This window comes from Protopterus annectens, chromosome 8.part0, assembly GCF_019279795.1.
Source record: "Protopterus annectens isolate FY-2018-M chromosome 8.part0, PAN1.0, whole genome shotgun sequence".
In the NCBI taxonomy this organism is placed as follows: domain Eukaryota; kingdom Metazoa; phylum Chordata; order Ceratodontiformes; family Protopteridae; genus Protopterus; species Protopterus annectens.
In genome coordinates this window covers 322,223,412-322,243,071 of record NC_056741.1, presented here as the reverse complement: position 1 = coordinate 322,243,071, position 19,660 = coordinate 322,223,412, and the positions used below count along the sequence as shown (strand labels likewise).

Below are 19,660 nucleotides of genomic sequence, written 5' to 3'. Positions count from 1 at the left end.
AATTTGCAATGTATTTAGAAAATAATATTAGAGTGGGAGTAAAGATAGTAAATAAGTGAAAGGAGAGAGTGGAAAGAATGTGATGTTGGAAGCAGAGGTGGTATCAGGGTTTTCGTATTTAGAGACTGAAAGAAGAAAAGTAGCCTAGTAGTGTAACAGTAGTAGTGTGTTTATATCCAGGGGTAGAGCAAGAGCAAATCCAGAGTCCGTTAGGTATTGTTTGAGTTGGAATTTAAAGGTTTTTATATTGCTGATTTGTAGATAGAGGTAGTGAATTCCATATTGTAGAGCCAAGAGGAGCAAAATGGGGCATCTGCAGTATTGTGTGACTTGCTTATTTGTAGGAGACTCTTATCAAATGTTCTGTTTGGGGAGCAAGTCTGAAGTACATTGATCAATTTCAGGCATTGTTCTGGCCTACAAATTAGCTTGTGTGTTAAACGTACTAGTTAGTTCAAGCCAAGAAAAGTGTCCGAGTGCTAGGCATTGAACAGATTTATAAAGCATATTGGCAGCACATTTAGCAATTTTATTATTGCTTTGCTTAAGAGGGCTGAAGATTTATCAGAATGAAAGCAGCATAGAGGAGAATTGGAAGTAGGAAGGTTGTGATATGTATTCTTGGCACTGTTAGGTTAGGCTTTACTCTGTAGAGGGCGCCTGTGTTTTTTTAACATATTTATGTGGTAGCCTCACAGTAAGATGTTGTCCTGTTCGATTCTCAGCTAGAGCGTCTTCTTTGTGGAGACATGCGTAAATGGGCATACCTTCATTGCAGGTTGTGCGTCAGGGCCGGCAACTCGGCACGTAAAAATCTACTGCCAATCATTAGCGGACCGGAGTTCCGCTGTGGCGACCCCTAACCGGGAAAAGCCAAAAAACACAACAACAACAACAAACTTCATATTTTTGCCAATAGGTACACCTAACAGTTTTGAGTGGAATACAGTTTGATATTGGTATTATGTGAAGAAGTCAAGTCAAAGAGGGTTTTCTGTTCAGGGAGATGTCTGGGGGTGACTGTTATTAGTTTGGATTTTTTTAGGATTAAGAGGAGGTTTAGGATTAAAGAGAAGTTCATAGTTGGTGAGCCAGCTTTTATAAAAGTATGGGATTCCTGTGTTATGTGCTGGAGTATTATCAGATATCTGCATTACATTAAACTAACAAACAAAAAGCGGTGGATCGAGGGCATTGTGCTGTGTGATAGTTTCTTCTTTGTATGGTAGTTATTTGAGAAGTTCTTTATTTGTTGTATCCCTTAAATTTGACTGCTTCATGACCTAATTTTATTTTTATAATTTTCTAAGGTTTCTTACTCCTGTTTGTTTGGGTTACTTGTTACACATCTATATAGTTATTCTTTTGACTTTTTTGTTGTTGTTGATTTAAATGTTTTATTGCCTTTTCTTGTAGTATTCTGAAATTTTTTTTGGTTTATGCTTTGTGGAAGTCATGCTTGACTGATCTCTTAACAGTGTAAATTGAGATTTTATTTTTAGAAACAGTCTAAATTGAGATTTTTTTTTTTTTAGAAATTGCCCACCAGACAACCACTGTGTGAAGTAGCCCCTCTAAATGAATAATCCCACTGGATATTGATAAGGAGACTTGCTGTAAACCAAGTCAGTCAAGCCTGCACACAGTACAGTGCACAAACAATAAGCAAATTAATTATTTAGAATCCACATCTCCACAATCTTTTAATTAAACCGTTTAGTGGCCAGAGGTAACTGGTCAGAATGGCTCACAAATGAGAAAAAAACTGCCACTCCAAACACAAAAACAATGTCATCTGTTACATCCAAGTCAGAGAGATACTCCAAACTTTCCATTGTCACAGATAGCAGTACATCAAGAAATAACTTCATACTGGACAGCTCAAGATGAGTTGTCTAGGTAAGTAGCTAATGGAAAAAAAAGTGTAGCAGTACTTCGCAGCTTGGCAGTCACACATCACTGTCTTAAGAGCCTTACTTTGTCAGCAGCCATACTTCTTCAGCAGCTAAGATGTGATGTCTGAGATACAGGAAAGGGTGTCAGATGCAGAGCTCAAAAAAAATCTCTGTACTCAGGCATGAACACTCTCCACCAGTTCATGACTGTGTACACTGTGCGTAATGTAGTAGATGGTGCAGAGAGGACAGCAGACACTGGAATGACCATATGCCACTGCACTTTTTTTCATTACTGACTTTGTAGATCATTTTATGGTGGCTTTCTGTAATGCACCATTTATTGCTTGCAGCCTCAACCTGTTCTGTTCACTGGTTAAAGAAAGGCAGGAGGACAGTGAAAAGAAGTGAAAAAGCAGAAAGATTCTTGCATCTGTAAGCATCAGATTTTCAACTCACCATTGCTAATTTCAGGGACCCAAAAGAGTTCATGTCAGTGTGCTTGTGACATGACAAGCAGCCAGGAAAGAACCAGCATAGATAATGGCGGTTTTCGTGGTGTTTGCCAAGCTAATAGAAAGACGTTTTGTCAGAGTCAGGGGATCAACAGTCATCCACCCAGGAGAAAGCAGCAAGCTCCCTGAGCCTTTGCTTGACTACTTAACTCTGGAGGCAGTCGAGATCTTCTATCTCACCACCTGCCAGTGTAAGATGCCATCACATATCACAGGTGAATACTGATCATATTGCCCTGAGGCCTTATAATCCCCCTTTCTGTCCTAACCCCAGCTGCACTACTTTTCCCATCCTGGCATCCCACCCATGTGAAGATGGTGGCAATGTATTAAACCACCTGCAAAAGAAAGTTGTCCAGGAAGTCCCACCAGATTAGAGAAGGTCTGGATTTTACTCCAGGTTTTTTTTTTGTGTGTCAAAAAAAAAAAAGACTAAGGACCGCAGGTGCATTCTAAACTTGCTCAGTGGCAATCACTTCATAATGAAGCAAAAGTTGCAGTTGGCCACAGTGAAGTCAGTTCCTCCTTGAGAGTCAGAAGGGGATTGAATGTACTGTGTTGACCTCCAAGATGCATATGTGCATGTGATGACTGTCAAGGAGTAAGGGAGGTTCCTACACTTTTGTATGGGAGGGAACTGTTATCAGTTCTGGGCTCTTCCCTTCAAACTATACTCTGCCCCCAGGGGATATACAAACTGTATTGCCTTGGCCATGGTTGCTGCAAAGCAAAATCAAATGGTCAAGATCTTTCAATACCCAGACAACTGGCTGCTGGCCACTCTGACCTCAGAATAACTCCTATTCAGCTAGGATTCTCTTTTGCAGCAGTTCCAGTTCCTTGGAGATCATATAAAACCTTGCCGAGCTTCTAATGCCTGCCTTCCCCTAGATAAAATGCAAGATTACTCATTCCAGAACAATGTTAGCATTCACATGCCTCAAGGCTTTAGGGCTCATGGCAGCAAAGATCTTTCTTATAATGTCTGTGAGGTACCATATGAGAGTCTTCCAGTGTACTATATGGACTTAATGGAGCCAGTGCACAGGCCTGATAATGGATCAGATCAGATCATGTTTGCAGTACATGGCTTGGTGGTTTCTCAGCTTCAGACATTCTATGACCAGCCCCTTCCAAGTTCCTACCGCAATGCGATTGTCACCATGGGTACCTCAGCCTGAGGATGGGGTGTCTTTCCAAGAGTGGAGTATACAGGATGTGTAGTTACAGTGAGGCTAATCTTCACCTCAGTGTCTTAGAAATAAGGGCAGTTCACCTTATGCTGTAGAACTTTCATGATTGTCTTCCTCAAGGAGTGGATGATATACACTGTAACAAATATGGTAGCAGTATTGTGCATTAACAAGCAAGTGGGGACTTGCTCCTGTCTGCTGTGTTGAGAGAAGATGAGTTTATAAAAATGGACAATATCATCAGATCACTTTATAATTGAATATCACATCCCTGAAGATGTTATCTCTTTAAGGGACCATTTCTGCCAGTATTTGCTAATACCACGAGTACTTCTTCAAGAGGGCTCCTTTTTACCAATGAAGGGAGCCTCAGTGTGACCTGTTTGCTTTCCAAACCAGTGCCAAGTTCAGTGACTTATTTTCCCTGATTCCCCTTCCAGGGTAGTGGCCCAGGGATGTCATAGTTCAGGAGTGGCCTCTAGATCTCTTAAGTCACTTTACTCCCTTTCCCTTCAATCCCAAGTTTATACAGAAAGAAAAGGTGGGCAATGTGAGGGTTGTATTGATACCTCCATATTGACCTCAACAAGTTTGGTTACCCATGCTCTCTTCTCATTTTCTGGAGAAACCTCTCAGGCTGAGACCTTTCACAACTTTGCTAACTAATCCATCCAGCAGGTGTCACCCAGACCATCATTCCCTTATGTTAACTTAGTTTCTGCAATTCTCCTTACCCTTAGAGAGTTCTCTATATCCTTCTGTCTACCCAGTAGCCCAGTACCAGAAAAATGTAAGAAGTAAATGGATACATTTTCTTAGTCTGGGCCATAGAGAAAAGGGTTGAACTGTTTTTGGCACCACTTCCTGTGATACTAGACTCTCTGGCACAAATCTTAGGTATGGACCTGAGTTGTTCTCCCATAAACATCCATATTCCACCTTTTTGGCACAGTTTTCAGAATTCTTCACTCTCTTTACTTACAAAGTTTATAAACCCTTTCTGAGAGGTGCCTTTTGTTGAGGAATGTATTAATTTAGACGTACTGTACTTAATAAATTAGACTGAAATGTTTGTAAGGATTTGCAGAGGAGAATTTATTATACCACATGTGTAGGGCAGACAGGATTTGAACTGTACCTCCACTAACAATGTCGTACACTTATATTCCAGCTTAATTTGAGTAAGAATGAAGAATGCAAATGTATTTATAATTAGCAAATCAGAAGTTGGAGACCATACTTTCTATATTTGAAAGTCTCATGAAACTTGACTCATCACTTTTTAACACAAAGTTAGTCCTTTGTGTAATTCATTGTCCAGATTTGTACATATTTTTGGCTCTTCCTGTACCAGTCTTGCAGGCATTGTAACTTTTCCCCTTGAATCTGCAACAACATTTTGTGTGCCAACATTAAAATGTGTAATACCAATGCCCGGAACCCCTGTGTCAGTGAAACAGTACTAGAAAACATGTAAAAGCATACAGAGTTTGTGTACTTAAAATCACTTCTTGTTTAGTTTTAAACAAAGACATTTACCTAAGAGAGGCACTCTCAAGTCTTTATGCATTATGCAATTTAAAGCAGTTATACAAATAACATAAAAATATACATTAGTTAGTTTGCCACTACACTTTCTTATCAGACTCCTGTTATGGAAGCCTGTTCCTCCGTAGGATCTGTTTTTCATACTGGAAAAAAAAAGTAAATAAATAATAAATTCTTCCTCACTTCAAACCAACTTTGAGGTGAACTAAATTTCCAATCCTGGAAAACTCTTAGTGGCAATCAGTTCAGCAAGAAAAATGTTTATACTACAGGCTGTGTCTAAGCCCTCCTTATATGATATTGTACAAGGATAAGGTTGTGCTTTGAACACACCTCTCCTCCATTCCCAGGGTAGCTGCAGAACCTAATCTAAACCAGTTCATGAGTCATCCTGTATTTTTTAATTATTGTAAGATTGAGTACTTACTTTCTCAGTATGGATGTGTGTAAACAACTTGTTTTGTCTAAACAGAACAAAATACTTCAAAAAGTTCTCTCAGTTATTTATGGAATATGCTGCTAATAAGCTGGGCAAGAAGGTTTCCCAAGGTGGTTTTCTAAGTGTATCAAATATTAGTATGAAACCCATGGAGAACAGTTGAGAAATACAACTCAGAGGTAATACTTTTAGGGCTGTTGCTGTGTCACAGGCTTTTTAACAGTGACAGTGCATCTATAGATGAGCCATGTGCTGCTGTAACATGGGCTTCTCTAAATATTTTTGTAAGGCTTTGCAAACCAGATGTGGTCTGTTGATCCAGGTCATCCTTTAGGGCAACATTTATTCAGGGAATACTTTCATGATGCCACCCAGGAGGTCTTGTTTGAGACTTTGCCCTAGTGATGAGAGTGAACTAAACGATGACAGATTTGAAAGCTTTGTACTTAACAAGATCTGGGTGGTTGTGGCTCATCCTTCTCACTTCTTCCCCCTACCTGACAGAAAAGGGTTCCACCTTAGATGATGTCCATGCATGCTATAGGATCCATAACTTCCCTTCACCTCTGCATGCCTGTTCACATCCAGGTTCATCTGGGCAGTAAACTGCGTTAGTATATTATCCTGCATAACTGGCATTTAATGTTATTTTTACTTTTTTTTTTTCTTTCTTGGTCTTGCTTGCATTTTTTGTTGTGCATAAATCTGCAAGAAAATGATATGTGGGTACTAAAGTGCTTAAAAGCTGCGCTTCTTATCTTTAAGTAGTAGGAGGTGGAGGAGTCTGTTTGTTTCTTGGTTTGTTAATAGAAATGTAACTTTTGCCATTCCTTGTGAAACTGATTGCTTCCTACTGATTAGTGTTTCTTGGTAGCTAGATGACTTTCTTGCAAGTACATATTAAGAGACAGCTACTTGATAGTCTGCCTGGGAGCTAAATATATGTCAGTCAGAAGTTAATATAGCACAAAAGTCGACCAGTTCCCAGAAAGGCTGCTGTTCAATTCTCCCCCACTCAAGTTTTTTTGATTGCGCACCAACCTTTGTTTTTTCTGCCCATGAATTTGGTCCATAGAAGGTTATCAATTCCCTTTACTTCCAGTTTCCTGGTACCATTGCTTGGCACTGAAGTGGTGATAGCTAGAGAGAAGGAGTGTAATTGTATTTGATGAGTGCCTGAAAGGACAGAAAAGAAAGTAACAGTTGATAGTTATGATGAGCTGTCCTGTATCACTGCTGCAGTATTCATAACCTAGGGACCAACTGCTAATTATAGCCCAGGTACCGGCCAATATATCAAAGCCTGTGCTATTCATGGGTGCTGTACATCGTACGTATGCTCTCCATGCAAGACACACACTTTTTGCCACCAGTTTGAATGCCATCATTGAATGTTTTTCTGAACGCCATTCTGCTGTGCTGGTTACCAACTGTGTGTCAGGTAAGTGCCCCGGTGGGATTTCTCATTATCTTTATTTTTCACTTATTGCTGGTTGGTTTTATGTCAACCAGAAAGGGGAAATGTCAGTGAAGGAGGCATTTTACCCATAAAGACCATCATAACCAGTATCTCTTCTGTTTGGGTGCTTCCCACAACCATACACAGTGTTCTATCCACCAGGTGTTTGTCCCTAAGACCCTACATAGTTGTTGCATCATTAGCCATTGGCTGAAGGTCCTTTGGCAGAGAAAAGGGCCAAAAAACTTGGGTTTGATACAGATGCTGTCCAGCCTCCCCTGAACATCTTTGTTGAGGCTAATGAAAGCCCAGAGAATTGTCTGGTGGTTGCATCGGATTCCTCTGCAGTGATCCTGTTGAAGGCTGACATGGATCTGACTTCTCACACATCATCAGATGCTTTAAAATGTCTGCTCCTGGTGTTGAGGGGAAACCTAGGCTGATTATATCCAAGGGCAGGAGGGGGATTCTGAAGATCTTAATGAGGGAGAAGATTCCCACTACACTTATCTTCAAATGAAGATCAAGATTCTGGGGAAGAGTCCCTGTCTTATTTTTCTCACATTTCTTTCCCCTTGGACTATAGTTCAGAGGAAGAGGATTCTAATAGTCCAGATTCTCCTTTGGAAGAACTCTCCTTTAAGAACACTGTTGCCTGTATGATGGAATTCTTTAAGTGGGATTGCTCTCAAGTCTCTGATATTCAGATAAAGTATTCTGAGCTCCTCTAGATGGAGTCTCCTAAGTCTTCTGCTGTTCCTCAAGTTCCTGCTGCCCTCCTGGATACCTTTTCAGCCACTTCTGTGATCCCTGATTCGCAGCCCCCTGTTCCCAAGAAGCCTGATAGATTTTACAAGGTGCCTGATGAATGTAAATATCTTTACAAATGCCCTTCTGCTGACTCTTCAGTAGTCTTTCTCTTCTGGAAAGCCTCCCAAGTTGTTGCCATCATTAAGCTGCTTCTTTCAGATAAAAATAGAAGGGCCATGGAGAGGCTGGGCAAGAATTTTTATTCTGCTACTACTTTATCTTTTCAGGCTATTAACTACCAGACTCATATAACCAGGTGTGTTTTTTGACCCTCCTTTCTCGGGTTTCCCCAAGTGATTTCTGACCTTCCTGATTCTGAGGGGAAAGCTTCTGCCTTTTACCTTTTGGGCTCTACCTCTCTAGTTCCCCACCACTCTGTTAAGTGCAGCTACAGTGCAGGTGATGCCTCCTACAGGGCTTCTGCCGTTGGTTATGTTATGAGGCATTACTCTTGGCTTTGTCTTCTTTTTGGTGCTGCTGATGCTTCTGCTGAACTTTTTAAGTCTCTCCACGAAAACAAGGGTAAAGCCTTGCAGGAGTTTTGTTTCTCCTATTCCTAAGTTTCAGAGGCATTATGCTTCCACATCTGCTTTTGTTGACAGGCAATCTCACTCTCCACTCAGGGGAAAAAAGGGTCCTAGATGTGTACCTTCTGCTAAGTCTACTCAAACACCTACTTTTCAGAAACCTGATTTTCAGGATAAGCTGGGTTTCATTTGGGAATTTGCTTCCCCTTTCACTTGGCCAGGTTTCCCTATCTCTCTGCCTTTCCCTGTCTCTTCCAAATTGGTTAAAGAAAGCAACATACTCTTGAATTCTGTTCATTATCTGCCAGGGATATTTCATGATTTGGAAACCCCTTCCTCCCTTTTTAGGCATCCATCAACTTCTTTGGGATCAGCTTCCTTTCTTCACAGAGGTGCTTCATTTTCTTTTGGTCCAGGGCACCATTCCAGCAGTGCCTCCTGCCTAGGTAGAGAGTTTTTTTTGGTTCCCAGGAAGAAAGGCAAATGGAGACCAGTTCTGGACCTTTCCCAGTTCAATACCTTTCTTAAGATTCCTTCTTTTCGAATGTTGTTTCTTCAGACATTTTTCCCCTTTCTTCTACCCCAAGCCTTTCTGGTCTGTCTGGATCTCAAGGATGCCTACCCTCATATTCCCATCCATCCCTTTTCAGGAAAATTTTATGGATCTCTGTTTCTTTCATGCATTTTTAGTTACCATCTTTGCCCTTTGGTCTCTGTACTGCCCCAAGGGTATGTACCAAATGCCTCACTCTTGTCATTGCTTTTGGCAGTTTGAGAAGAATTCTGGTCTTATCTGAGTACCTCACTGTCCCTCTTCAAGCGCAACCTTTATGAGTGGATGGGAAACCACACATTTGTCCCAGGGGTTCCAGCTGTATCCCTCAAGAGGTGACAGGTGCTGACTGAGTTTTCTTTTTGGGGATAAACTCTTGGCTAGGCTTGTAAAGGCCCCATGGACATTAGCTTAGTAACCTCCTATAATCCTATGATCTGCTCCATCAGGCTTCTTCCCCTGATGCTCTGTTTCAGCATCTACAGTTTACTATTTCCCTGTTGCAGAGTCTGGGGCTCACCATAAACTTCCATAAATCAGCTCTGACTCCTTCTCAGGATCACATTTTCCTTGGTTGCAGGCTTCAAACCATTCCCATGCTGGCATCTCTGCCTGTCCCATGCCTTGTCTCTTATTGCCTTTTTCAAGTTTCTTTACTTCTGGCATCAGTCAAAGCCAAAAAAATTCTCAGGGTTCTCCAATTCATGGAATCCACTATTACCATGCTCCATCTGTCCAGGATCCATCTGAGAAAGCTTCAGTGGCACCTCAAGTCAGTGTGGCTCTAACAGTGCCACCCTTTGGACTTCCTGATACCCTTCCTTCCTTGTCTTAAGCTTGAGTGGTGGATTCATCAACTTTCTTTCAACCTGGGCCTTCCCTTGCAAGCTCCAGCCCCAACTCAACATCTCTTTACAGATGCTTCAGACAGTGAATGGGGGGGGGGGGGCTCCTTTGTCTCTCTGAAGATTCAGTGTCTCTGCCCTCTGCATCAGAGGTCAGATCACATCAGACTAAAGGAGATGAGGGCTGTGCTTCTTGCTCTTTAGGCTTTTCATTCCTCCTTTCATCCCAGGCCCCTCAAATATTTCACAGACAACAGCACACTGATGTGGTATATCAACAAGTAAGATGGTACAAAGTCCTATCTTCTTTACAGACTAGCTCTTCAGGTCTAGAATCTAGCTGTCCAGTATCAAATTACTCTTCAGGCAGTTTACATTCTCTCAGTGCACAATGTAGTGGCAGACTCTTTGAGCAGGTCCAGCACACAAGCTCACCAATGGATACTTCACAGAAATGTGGTCCTGATTCTTGGACATCATCCATTGGTGGTGTCTTCCTTAGGTAGATCTTTTTGCCTCTACTGTGAACAGACAGCTTCCTGTATTCTGTTCCAGAGTCCCAAGGCCTCTGGCTTGGAAAGTGAACACCCTGTATTTTCCTTGGAAGGGGATGTTTCTGTATGACATCCCTGCCCTTCCACTGCTACCGTGAATCTTACACAGGATCGGAAGTTCTCTCCCAAAACTTTGTTAGTGACTTCCTTTTGGCCCAGACAGCATTAGTTACCCTTTCCTTCTCACTTGGCCAGGGGCAGTCACCACAAGTTACCTCACCAAGTGGATCTTCTCACGCAAAACAAGGGGTCTCTTATTCATCCTTACTTGTCCACTCTTCAACTGACATCGTGGGTGATAGGGTTTTGAATCCCTTTTACGTACCTCTTTTTTTAAGGACATGCTTTGGGTCCTGCAGGAGGCCAGGAAACAGACTCCCAGGAAATCATATTTGTCCAAATAGAGGCAAATTCTGTCTGGTGCCTGTCTTACCATCAGACTCCTTTATCTGTTGAGGTTCCCCTGGTTCTCTCTTATTTGTGTGATCTGCTGCATGCTGGGTTAGCATATTCTTCAGTTAAAGCTCACCTTTCAGTAATTTCTGCGTGTCTGCCCATGACTCCTCCTCTGGCCTCTAGATTTGAGGTTAAATAATTTCTCGAAGGTGTCCTTCACGTCGGGCCTACCAGGAAGACAAGTCTTATTTCCTGGGACCTCAATTTTGCATTTGAAGAATTAATTCAGGTTCCTTTAGAGCCTGCCTCTTCAGCTTCCTTGCAACATTGTACTTGAAAGTCTGCTTGTCTTTTGGCTGTCACTTCACCGAGAGAGTGTCTAAACTTCAGACTGTCATTGCTATTCCTTCTTTCTTATTTTTTTCCAGAGACAGGATGTCTCTTCATACTAACCCTTCTTTTATGCCCAAGGTGGTCAATGAGTTGTCCCTAAATCAATCTATTCATCATCTTTTTTTTCCTTCTTCACAGTTTGCCAGTGAGAAGGTTCTCTACACCTTGGATTTGCATAGATAACTCAGATATTATTTGTATAAACTAAAATTGTTTGCAAATTTGGGCAGCTTTTTTGTTTCCTTTCATCCGGAGTCTTTGGCTCTTTGTAAGCAAACCTTCTCTTCCTGGATGTCTAAAGCTATTTATTTTTGTTATACTATTCATGGCTAATACCTTTCTTCTTCAATAAATGCTTATTCTGCTAGGGATGTTCCTTCCTCTGTTTCATTTTTCAAGGGGCTGGATACCAATACCATCTTTGAGGCTGCTACCTATTCCCTGTTCATACTTTCACTAAGCATTACAAGTAGGATGTTATTTGTAGGCCAAGGGCTGGCTTTGCCAGCATTATCTTGCATGGGTTTCTGGAGGGCTCTTTATTGCTGTCCTCCTGGTAGGCTTCCTCTTGAGCACTCTCCCTTAAGTGAGGAATACTGCAAAAGTGACATGGAAGGATATAGTACAGTTGTGTACAATCTTACCATAACAGTGTCTTTCTCTTTGTTTTCACTGTTGCAGTATTTGCTGCCTCCTTCCTGCCCTCTCTGCTATAGCCTTTACTTCTTAGCCTCCTGACCAAGGAGCTCTTCTGTTGCTCCTTCTGGATGCACATATTTTTCCTTGCCCCTGGGGACATTCTGTTCCTCCTAGGGCTTTTCCAGTTCTGAGCGTGTGTCTGCATGAAATCTTTATGCCCTATGCCTTGCACATGGAGCATATATGTGATGTACAGCACCTATAAATACTAAAGGTTTTGGTATACTGGTCCGATGTTGGGCCATCCTTGGCAGAAGATCCCTTTAGTTAAGAATACTGCAACAGTGAAGAGAAGGACATGGTAAGATTTTACACAACTGTATTTCCTTCACATAGCTGGAATTTGAGTTTATTGACATAGTTAATTTTTTATTCTTTCACTGCTATAAAATAGTTGTTAATGCAGTGCTTTACTGCATCTTAAGGCTGTTAGACAAGGACATCTTATATTCTTAGATCTTAATATGTTTGCTTCAGTGTTGCTGGATTTCTGTAAGGTTTTAATTTATCTCAGGTGTCCTACAGCATAACATTTTTCAGCCAGAGGTGGGTGTGTTGACATCTTTTCCCATTAAACTGTCTAGCTTTGTCTGGTATGAAATTCACTTCCTGGAGGACAGTGTTTCTTGTGACTGAAACCCCAACAAGCAGGACAGGTGAATCCACCTAATGCACAATATGTATAAATAAGGAGTGAACTTGTGGTCTAGAAATATTTTCCTACCATAACTTACCTGTTGCTTTGTACGTACATTTGATTGCAATTCTCACTGTAACCATTTATTCTGCAGGTTTACCTCAGTGAACATTTAATACAAGCAGAAATTAAACTGTTGCTTAAAAAATGAGCTCTTTGTAAATACTGTGATAGAAGTGAAAGCATCAGAAGTCAGTCAAGCTGGTGTCCGTGCTACACATAATAGCTTATGCCCATTAGTTTTGTATATTGTGTTTCCTTAGTGTGTTTTTTTTTAATGGAAGATAATACAATTGTTTTCCTTTGTGCAGGTTGTTAAGCTACTGCTGGAAAAGGGCCATCTTCCTCTGTCCAGTGTCCATGCACCTGTTACTCCCAAATGTACTCCTCCTAACCACACTGGATCAAGCTGCCCCCTTGAAACCCAGCAGCAGCAGAAAACCTCAGCTCTGAGTGATTACCCCTTTGTGACTGATGGTAAGGATTATGATTTTGCAGTCTACATACACTTTTAAAAGATTTTTTTAAACATATTATAACTCATATGTATTGTTCTCTACCATATGATAAAAGCAACATTACATAAATTGTTCAATTTCTGCTTTTATAAACCTCCTTCCTCCTCCAAAACATTCAAATGCAGTTAGTGTAGATTTTGATTTCCATTTTCGAGTAATTGCTTTTTGCCAGCCAAAAAAATTAAACTTAACAAAGCCTTAAAATGTCTAGGCAGTTCTGATCCTGTATCCCACCTCAAAAAAAAAAAAAATCCGTAGTTACACTCATTTACTATCCCAGTATTCCTGACAGAGTACTCTGTAGAGAATTTTTAGTCTGCCAACTCATTACACTCCAAGAACATATACAGCCACGTACTTGTTTCTTCTACGTTACACCTCCAACATTTGTTATCTACCTGAGTAAAAACATTCTTTGCAATCTGCTTGGAGTATAAACGTATCTATGCAGACACTTCCAGGCAAAAATTCTGAATCTTCTAGATTTTGTTCCATATTTGAGAGCCATATGTAGATTCCCATTATTTCTTTGTGAATTGCTTATCTAATATCGCTTTCCAATCCTTTCTGACCTTCTCTGATTGATTCCAATAGTTATCATTAATATTTTATATGTTCTACAAATTATCCCCTTTTTAACAGCAGCTTGTGTTCTAAAGTCAGTTAAAAACTCAACCAGTACAGGTCTTTGATTTAGGATTTCCTCTATCCCTTTATCTTTGCCTGTACTCTGATATCAATCCCTGATAGCGAAGGCAGTCTCTAGACTGCAATCTAAATGTCTTCTTGGCCCAGTCCCATTCTTTTAACTTTCCCTTCTCTAATTATTTGTTCTCAATATCTTGGTTATTTTACCAGCTTCCTCCAGTAGATTCCACCCTCTTCTTGGCAGTTCTCTGTGTCCCTAATTGCAAACATCCATATCGGCCGAATCTCCTTTCTCAATTCTCATGTTGACTTAGTTCTTAGTGTACTTCCTGCTACTTTATGAATATAATATTCTGCATTACTTGTTATTCTCCTTAAGGATCTGCTTCCAAAATCCCTCTTATTTCTTAAATGATCTCCCTGCTTCATTATCATCCCTTCCCACTTAGAATTGTAGCTTACTGCTTGTGTTCTATATAAGAGCCTTAATTGTGTAGCTGTAAAGTACCACTTCATATTACATAATCCTAAACCTCCTTGTTCTACTGGGAGGATCAGCTTATCCCACTTTACTGTTGTCCTATTCCCCTCCCAGATAAAATCCTACAACTCTTTAATAATTACTGTCAACAGCTTCAACTCTGCTTGATAAAAATATACTTGACTTGTGTATAAAACTAAATGGACTAAAAACATTTTCATTGCTTGTATCTTGCTATCTATATCCATAGGAAGAGCTTCCATTTTCTCAGTTTTTGTTTTATCTTTTGTTTAGTCTCTTCCCACATATCCTCAGCTGGCATAACAGAACCTTTTTTAATCCATGCTCCTAAATACTTCATTTTGTCATGTCCCTATAAATATGGGTAATGCTGAACCAGTTCATGTGTGCGTACATTGTTTCTTTTAGAGGATCTTGAACATAAAGTACTGTTTGCAGAAGTAACACTCAGAATAGCGAATCTTGTTGGAGAAGCAGAAATATTTTCCTAATGACAAAAGCTATGAGGTAGACTGTGTTATGGGGGCTGGGTACTGAATTCAGTAATAATGGAAAAAAAAACTGGAGTATTTGTATGAGATGGTCATGAGGTAAACATTAAGCATGGCGGTGTTTTGGAGGACTGGGTTATTTTAGGGAATATGGTGAAGCTTTAGCAGTATATGTATATATATAATTTTTTTTTATGTTGTGTTTTTGATAATTAAATACGTTATGCTCAGACTTTTGATGGGATCTTATCTAGAGTATTGCACACTATTTTAGAAGCCCAAGTTTTATGAAGACTAAAATCTTAAAATTTACACCCTCAGAGGAATGGAGGGAGAGGATGTAATTCTTAGGAAATTTCATATATCTTAAGGGAAATTAAGAAAGTTCAAGTAGCAAACAGCTTTTGGAATAACTGTACACAATTAGAAGGACATGGTAATGGGTGGTTATGATATAGAGTGATGAAGTACTTTCATACAAGATAGAATGAAATGGGGTAATTCGAGATTGCACAAATGTACAGGATTTACCGGAGTTAAATTCAGTCTATAATACTCAAAATGAGTGTGGTACATGCTGTCAAGATTCAAGCAGTCAGTGAAAGACATTTTTGTATCAGAGAGAGGTAAGTGCAATTTCTAGGTCTTCCTTTGTTCCCCCTCAAAACACTGTTTAGTGATGATGAAAAAGAGTAAAGATAGTGGGTAACTGCACCATATTTATTTGGCTGGGAATAAGGAAGGTTAGGTAGGCAGGTTTGTAATAATGTAACTGTCATCACATTTTTGTTTCTATGTGTAGTTCTTTAACAGAATCCTAACTTTTCACAGTCACTGGCTGTTGTGCTTTACCATTGAATGTTGAATTCGTTAATTACACCTTCACCATTCATACTTTTTCACTGGTGTGGCTTCCCAGAAGCAGTTTAAGGTGATCTACTTCAGAAGCTTAACCAATAATAGAATTTAGCTCATGTGCTAATATTGTGTGTGTGTGTGTGTGTGTGTGTGATATATGTATATATATATATATATATATATATATATATATATATATATATATATATATATATATATATATATGCGTGTGTATATATATGTGTGTGTGTGTGTGTGTGTGTGTATGTATTTATAATATTTATAGTCTGTGTGTATATGTATGCGTATACATAGATACAGGTATACATTGACTGTTAGGTAACTGGGTAGGTGGGCAGCTGCAACTGAAAAACGTATGTTACAAATGAAAGACAATACAGATATTGACTGAGTGTATGTGTGTGTGGGAGGGGATGTGTTTGTGCATGCATAAGCTTGCACATACATGCACACGCACATGCATTAAGATGAAATAATCTGTAACTCTGTCAAATAATAGTTCACTGTGCATTGATCAGACTATCATAACAAGGAGCCCTGTCTGCCTCTCAAGAGGCAGAGGGTTAAGTAGCTGTGTGATTAGCCATTGTTCTTAAAGCATTTGCATTTCACTTGATTGTGGAGATAACACAGAGGGGCTGTTTTGAATTCACTGAATGATTCTAGACACCTTATTTTTGGTGGAAGCTTGTTCTGTATGGCAGGTACTAGATGAGAGAGAAGGCACATTCACCGATGTTTGTTTTAAAAAGTGGTCTAATGAGAGTAAGAGGCTCTTCCCTAGTATGTATTTTAGACAACATGTGGTCTCTGATGGGTAGTTTCCTTTTCAGTGTTATTTAATAGCCTGCATTTAGTATTTTGGGAGTCAGCGTAACCATAAGATTGGCTGATGTTTCAGTGAGCGGCATTCATCTCAGTACTCCTCGTAGGCATTCATCTCAGTACTCCTCGTAAAAGTAGATCTGAGGAAGAGTAGAAGAAGAGCAAGGATCCCAACCTGTCTTCTCCCTGTGGTGCATAGTTTGTTATATAATGACCTCTGTTTTCTCTTCTTCATCTCACAAATGTAAGGCATTAGAATGTCATTCTTCTGTTAATAGCGGTTTATCATGTGAAATAGATGGCTGGAGAGTCCTGAATCTCAAACTGATTTTCACTGTGCCTGGGATAATAGACTGTGTTTATCCATTTTAAAAGATTTGTAATAAAGTTACATTAATTCAGGAGTACTTGTCCGTTTGCTTTAACTGAGCATTCCTGTCAATGCATTTCTTCATATGTAGAATAGGTAATTTCTGACTTTAACACTTGCAAGATTCTGATTAGTTGCTACAAGAATTATTGTAAAAGGGTATGTAATAGTGTCAATATCAACAGATTCCAGAGATGTATTTCTTAAATGCTTGATATTCCTGTATTATGCATGCATATTCCCACCCTGTAAACTGGGGAGCTGGCAGCTTGCATGGTATCTTATTTATAATTTGTTTCTTTACTTGTGAATGCTGTAACACAGAGTACACACTTTTATCCAATTTTAGTGTGGCACAAAGTTTTTTTTTTGTTTTCAGATATCCAGCTTAAAAGGGCTGTAGGAAAAAGAAGGATCCGGTGCAAGATATGCATAGCTTGAGTCTTTGTCAAAACACTGCTGACACTTGTATATGACCTGCATTTTCTTGTACAAGGATAATGGGGACTCTCTGGGGAAACATCTGGCCGTAAACTGACAACTTTTACTTAGGAATACCTATACCTACAAGTTATGAGTTACCATTCTTTGGCTGTACCTCAAGGTTCTACTATTAAAGTAATTTTACATTTTAGTACATTTGAGTGAGATATTCACTGTAACAACAATACTCTGAAGAACAAAGTGTTCATAGGTTGGTACTAGGCTATCGGGCCTAGGGCCTAGACAAGCCTAGCCATAATGGACCCCTGTCTAGCAGGGTGACTGATGTGATCCCCGGGGTGAATTTCCTATCTCCCATCCAATCATCAAGGTTCCTTTTGAAGAGGGCCAAAGACGCACTCTGCTTGACATGTATGGGCAGTCTATTCCAGAGTCTGGGGAATCTCTTGGTCAGGAACCTATCCCTCCAGCATGTTTTGTTCAGGGATCTAAACCTTGTCATCACAATGGAGTGTGTGTCTCTGAGGGATTGGGATTTCTTTAAGTGTAGCATGTCCAACAGCTCTGGGTTTGACATGGCCTTGTATGTTAAGCAGAGATTGCCTCTGAGTAGACGATATGTGATGGAGTGTAGGTGGAGTTTTTTTAGACGGCCAGCATAGGGCATCTGCTTTAGGCCTGTGGTTCTTTTAGTGAGGTATTTCTGTGGCCAGAAAGTTGTTGCAAGCCCCCCTGCACCCCCCACACCCCCGCTACTTAAATATACAAACATTGTGCTACAGTGCAGGAAAGGGAAATCTTAATCCCGTTAGGGTAAGCATTTGAAATTTTAACTATTTTTTATTTTCGAAGTTACGGAACTTTGATAATGTGGTGTCGACCATAATGTATTTGATGTTCTGTAACTTTGAGATTATAATATAGACCCATTTACGGGTACATGTTTTTTTTCCCAAAGGGAATAACTATACATTTCTTGGCATTGAGCTTGAGCCCATGACCCTGGCACCAAGCATCTGTTTCTGTAAGGCCCTTTTGTAGAATATCCGCATCATTTGGGGATTCAGTAATGGCTCCCAGTTTGCAGACATCTGCGGACTTTGTTAGCCAGAGACCCTTAGTGTTGGCCTGTACTTTAGAGAAGTAGATGCCAAACAAGAGCGGTCCCAGGACTGAATCCTGAGGTACTCCACTTGTCACTTGTCTGGAGCTGGATTTGGAGTCGGCTACTTTTACAGTTGGCAACCCATCGAGTGACGTAGGGATTAATGCCCAGTGTAGTAAGTTTATCTATGATTCCAGAGTGGGGGATGGTGTCGAAGGCCTTGGCAAGGTCCAGATAGGCTGTGTGGACCACCTTACCCTTGTCCACGGCTCTGGAGACTGATTCGAAGAAGTCAGCCAGGTTCAGGAGACAAGATCGGCCCTTCACGAACCCAAAGTGTTTGAAGGTTGCCAATGTCTTTGTTTATAAGTTCCATAATAATACGTTCCATGGCCTTGCAGATTGGACTCGTCAGACTGATGGGGCGGTAGTTCCCGGGATCCAAGGTGGATCCCTCTTTGTAGAGTGGGATAACTGTAGCTGTGTGCCACTCAGTGGGCACAAAGCCTGAGGTGAAGCTATGATTAAACATGACACTTAGATGAGGTGCCAGTTCATTTTGAGTTTATGTAGTACACAGCCTGGGATGTCGTCTGGTCCCATGGATGTTGTATTCTTAGCTTTGGAGAGTGTGCTTTTTACCTGTGTGGCCGTTAGTAAAGGAATTTGGCAATCTTTCGGTATTGAGATGGGCCCTTTAGGGGGTGAGAGGGGGATGAATTTGGCACTGAATCAATCTGCCAGGATATTGGCAATATCCTTGGGATCAGTGTATTTAATGCCATTCTGTTGTAACTGAGAGCAGATCTGAGCATTGCCATTTAGATTCTTGACCTAGCTATAGAATGCCTTGTGGTTGTCTTTGGAATCTTTGGCAATTTTATTTTCGTAACTAGCTTTGTAGGATTTTATGAGGGATCTCAGCTTCTTACTGAGGCTGGTAAGGGAGTTTTTTGCATCCTGGGATTTCCTCTTTTCTGCAACGGTTTCTTCCTTTTGTTGTAAAGTTTGTTTATGGCAAGAGACCACCAGATTGGCTTCCTTTATTTGGAGGAGAGTGTCTTGGTTCTATTGGGGATGGCACGATCCATGCACAAGTGTTGATTTCTGGCCGTATTTTTCAAAGCTGTCCTCTTTCTCCTGCGTGTGACACTTAACCTTGACCCTGGAAATCCACAGACAAAATCAGGTTTTGTTTTAATTCCATTTTGTTTTTTTTTTTTTTTTTTTTTTAGACTTTGCACTCTAGTTTGGAGATGGGTAGTACTCCAGATCTTGAGACTTTCAGGAGTTTTTTTTGTCTCATGCTATTAAACATTTAAGTCTCATGGTAATAAACATTTAAGTGATAGAGG

General features: G+C 40.4%; 1 protein-coding gene across 2 annotated transcripts in view; it reads left to right on the top strand.

Annotated features, from left to right (window-relative positions):
- PTPN13 (protein tyrosine phosphatase non-receptor type 13) overlaps positions 1-19,660 on the top strand; it is a 1,949,788-nt gene that overhangs the window by 1,182,546 nt on the left and 747,582 nt on the right. For both annotated transcript variants that reach the window (XM_044079819.1, XM_044079818.1), the window contains one exon: positions 12,835-13,000. In XM_044079819.1, coding sequence (XP_043935754.1) covers positions 12,835-13,000 — 166 coding nt within the window. The remainder of the gene's footprint in view (positions 1-12,834; positions 13,001-19,660) is intronic.